The sequence below is a fragment of the Rhamphochromis sp. 'chilingali' genome, assembly GCF_963969265.1.
Source record: "Rhamphochromis sp. 'chilingali' genome assembly, chromosome: 4".
NCBI classification, from domain to species: domain Eukaryota; kingdom Metazoa; phylum Chordata; class Actinopteri; order Cichliformes; family Cichlidae; genus Rhamphochromis; species Rhamphochromis sp. 'chilingali'.
The window spans coordinates 41662422-41667188 of NC_137948.1; the positions used below are offsets into that span (position 1 = coordinate 41662422).

Below are 4767 nucleotides of genomic sequence, written 5' to 3' on the forward strand. Positions count from 1 at the left end.
TTCCAAACTACTGTCTGCTGAGGAGGAAAAAAGCTCTCCGGGTGGTATGGAGCAGAAGGCGTATATAAGGACCGTGGTGGTCGTAGCCTGTCACCCCAACACCAGCTGGAGCAAGCAGCCAACAAGGTTCCCTCAGTGACAGCCTGAGACACGCAGAGGTAAGCGGCTTGGAGGAGAGAGGTTCCCTGGTGGAGAGAGGGTTAATAATTGTAGCAGTAGTTAGGTGGAGTTACTGTTAATGGAGACTGCCTTCTTGCTAGGTTAAGTGAATGAGACAGATGGAGAATAATCTGGATTTAATGGTTAAGTGAAGGGAGCTGGCAGTGAACCACAGTCTGCTTAAGCTCAGCTTTTGTTGCGACAGGTAGTTAATGGAAAGACTGGGTTGTGTTCAAATGCTGTTAGAGATTTGTAACCCTTGTAACTTTCGCTTGGAATACAATGTGTATTTTAACATTTTATGATGAAAAGTGATAATAACAAATGCTGTAATGAAACTGACATGTCTATTCGTTTACTAATATTTATCATAATTAGTTACAAGTACGTTAGTTGACACTTATCAGCACATCAGTGCTTTTTGCTTTAGTTTCAGTGTTTACTAGTGAATAGAAAACACTGAATCCAGCAACAATACATATACTTTTTAAAGCAGCTTTTGAAGGATGATTCCTTTACAAGGGCACTATAATGCATATCAAGAAAAGACAACACCACATTTTGAAGTTTATGGGGAACATTTGAAGGCATCATTAAACTAATGGGGATTTAATAGCGTTTCTGTTTGCAGCTTAATGACTTTGTGTCCTGGCAGGTTGTGTAAATTGTTATGACACAATCTAAACACTGGAGGCCTGAGAGAGGAGACGAGGAGAAGTTATAGTTATTAGCATGTGATTATTTATGAAACAGAACAGGGGAGTCAGTGGTAGTAAAGCACAGTGTCATACACTTTTTTGGTCATTTAGTTTATTGTAGTGTAATAATTTGTTTATTATATAACGAAAGAAAGAAACCAAAACGTTATTACAATTAAAAAACTGCTTGGAAATAACATCAACCTAAAGCTTTCAGATTAAAAACAGCAGGCTGTTGAGTTTTAGTCCAAATTAAAAAAGGCAACAAAACATACTCAACAAAGTGACACTAGTATTAGCGTTAAAATAATTTGTCTATTAAGAGAAAATTAAATGAATATCTAACATGCAACTGGTGCTTTGTTCAGTGTGTTAAGTGCTGCTGAGTAATCCTGCTGTACAGAAATTCATCACATTTGACTTTCCTCCTCCAGAATCCGCAGACATGTGTGACGACGATGAGACCACCGCCCTTGTGTGCGACAATGGCTCCGGCCTGGTGAAGGCTGGCTTTGCTGGAGATGATGCTCCCAGGGCTGTGTTCCCCTCTATTGTTGGTCGCCCCCGTCACCAGGTATGCAAGGGCAATAAATTTCACAAAAAAAGGAAACTCATTCTTGCTTTTCTTTTTCTTACGTGCCTTGCAGTGTATCTTAGACCTAGTTCTTTACAGAGTAATTGCTGTTTGAAACTCTTGGACTCATATTACAACAAATTAAATACAGACATCAATAAATATACATTTCAGACCTAACTTGCTTTCCTCCCCTCCTCAGGGTGTGATGGTCGGTATGGGTCAGAAGGACTCCTATGTGGGTGATGAGGCCCAGAGCAAGAGGGGCATCCTGACTCTGAAATATCCCATTGAGCACGGCATCATCACCAACTGGGACGACATGGAGAAGATCTGGCACCACACCTTCTACAACGAGCTGCGCGTAGCTCCTGAGGAACACCCCACCCTGCTGACTGAGGCCCCCCTGAACCCCAAAGCCAACAGGGAGAAGATGACCCAGATCATGTTTGAGACCTTCAATGTCCCTGCCATGTATGTGGCCATCCAGGCTGTGCTGTCCCTTTATGCTTCCGGCCGTACCACTGGTGAGTCTGAGCTTCACAGAAATACAAGTTTCCTTGTCTTCAAGACAGTATTTCTTTCTCATTTAAAAAAAAACTTAAGGTCTATAATGTTTTGGAACAAAGCCACAGTTTTTTGTAGTTTTGCATCGCTACATCGCCACAGTGCATTGTAAATAAAACAATCAATATGTCATTGCAGTGCACACTTTTAGCTTTAATTCAAGAAGTTTTCCAAAGTTTGACATGAACACTGTTTATGCACAGTGCCCCATTTTCAGAGGTTCAACATTAATGACACAAACTAACATTAATTTAAGTATAAAGACACTTTTTATTACCTAATATTGCAACAACTATCTACCTGAAGTCCAGAACCTACGGACATCACCAAATGTTGTGCTTCCTCCCTTGAGTTCCTCTGCTAGACCTTTACTGCAGATGCTTTCAGTTGCTCCCTGTTTGGGTTTCTCTGCATTCAGTTTTGTATTTTATAACAGAAAAGCCTGCTCTGTTGAAATCAGGTGACTGAGTTGGCCATTGAAGAATATCTAATTTCTTTAGCTTAAGTAACTGTTGGCTTGCTTTTGCAGCGTGCTTTGAGTCATTATCCATTTGCTCTGTGTCTGTCTGACCAGCATTTAGCTGAATATGAGCAGCGATTATAGCCTTGTAAACGCCATCATTTATTCTGCTTCTTCTATCAGCAGTCATATCATCAATAAACACTAGTGGCCCGTTTCCACTGGCAGCCATACATATCCATGCCACAACGCTGCCTCCACCATGCTTGGGATCATCATTAGTTTCCCTCCTATCATGCTGTCTCTATGACAGGTATATTTCAGTGGTATAATGGCTTTACTCACTTATATGAGGATCATATTTAAAATTACATTAAAATTACACTGAAAAGCTATAAAATACAAATTCAACACTTTGAAATAGCTTCCGATGTTATGAATTCTTCATTTGTGCCAAGGGAGCAGGCCTCAACTTGCCATGAAGCTGCTTGTCAGTCAAATTTCCTATTAAATCTGCATCTCTGAAAATTGGAGACTGTGTATAAAATGGCAGTAATACTTCAACAGTTCACAGAAAATCTTTGTAAAACCCCTTGAACTAAAGCTGAATGTCTGCACTTCAGTCCCAAATGAATTGCAGAATGTTTGTCCCAAACATTGTGGAATGCACTGTATTGTTGAAACAAATAAATGATTACTACGCTGCTTTTTTTCATTTTGTTTAGTTTCGGGTTGATTTTTGGGACAAAAAAGATACATAAAAAAACTGTCTTTTAAGCCTTCCAGTGAAAAAAACAAATGTGGACATTAGAAAGAAGCAGTGACTGTTAGCACTCTGCGCCTTTTCATGTGACTCATCACATGCGTCAGGTAGAAACCTGTCAGCTTCTCCATAACTCTTCTGTTTCTGCTCTCAGGTATCGTGCTGGACTCTGGTGACGGTGTGACCCACAATGTACCCATCTATGAGGGTTACGCTCTGCCTCATGCCATCATGCGTCTGGATCTGGCTGGTCGGGATCTCACAGACTACCTTATGAAGATCCTGACTGAGCGCGGCTACTCCTTTGTCACAACTGGTAAAATAGCACAAAATAAAACCAAAATGGTTAAAACTCAGGACATTACGTCCTTTCGCTCACTTGGATAAAATTATTTTATTCATCTTTCATTTATTTATTATTCTACTCTGCAGCAGCTTGAATTATGACCTTTGCCCTCTGTTTGTAGCTGAACGTGAGATTGTGCGTGACATCAAGGAGAAACTTTGTTACGTTGCTCTGGACTTTGAGAATGAGATGGCAACCGCAGCCTCCTCCTCCTCTTTGGAGAAAAGCTATGAACTGCCTGACGGTCAGGTCATCACCATTGGCAATGAGCGTTTCCGCTGCCCCGAGACCCTCTTCCAGCCCTCCTTTATCGGTGCGTAGCATCAACACTATTCATCTGAGACAGTGTAACAACTTTCCTTTGAAAGATCACATTGTGATTTCATTGTGTTTAACCTGAACCTCTCTGCTGTACATCTACACAGGTATGGAGTCCGCTGGTATCCATGAGACAGCTTACAACAGTATTATGAAGTGCGACATTGACATTCGTAAGGACCTCTATGCCAACAACGTGCTGTCTGGCGGGACCACCATGTACCCTGGTATCGCTGACCGCATGCAGAAGGAGATCACAGCTCTGGCTCCCAGCACCATGAAGATTAAGGTACAAAAGCAACACTGACTGGCACAAGATCACTCACCTTACATAATATGACAATGATATCTGAGGTGCTAGCAGGCAATAAAATTTGTCTCATTTTCTTCTACTTGTGCAGATCATTGCTCCTCCTGAGCGTAAATACTCAGTCTGGATCGGCGGCTCCATCCTGGCCTCTCTATCCACCTTCCAGCAGATGTGGATCAGCAAGCAGGAATACGATGAGGCCGGCCCCAGCATCGTCCACCGCAAGTGCTTCTAAACATGATGCGTCCAAAGCATCAGGTTCAGGATCCAGAGCAGTAAGATGCTGCTGTCCTAGAACTGTGAAACTTCATCCTCTCATAGAGAGACCTTTGACTTCCACCAGCGAGGATCATGTCACATCTAACCTGTACATAAGTTATTTATTTTTTCTTTTATGTATGTCCTGTTTCAAATGTAAATGAAGATTGGTGTGCATATATGAGAGTTGGCTTCGAGGTATGACACACACCAGCTCGGACCAACTACATTTAAAAAAATCAAAGAAACAAGAACAAAAAGACCAAAAAAGAAACAACCCATCAAAGCAAATAAAAGCCAAAGATTTTTTCCAA

General features: G+C 41.4%; 1 protein-coding gene across 1 annotated transcript; it reads left to right on the plus strand.

Moving 5' to 3' along the window:
- Window positions 1-4767, plus strand: acta1a (actin alpha 1, skeletal muscle a). The gene is made up of 7 exons (XM_080881362.1): window positions 1-158; window positions 1292-1431; window positions 1634-1958; window positions 3376-3537; window positions 3689-3880; window positions 3993-4174; window positions 4287-4767. The coding sequence occupies exons 2-7, from the start codon at window positions 1303-1305 to the stop codon at window positions 4428-4430; spliced, it is 1134 nt and encodes a 377-aa protein (XP_080737488.1). The 5' UTR covers window positions 1-158; window positions 1292-1302; the 3' UTR covers window positions 4431-4767.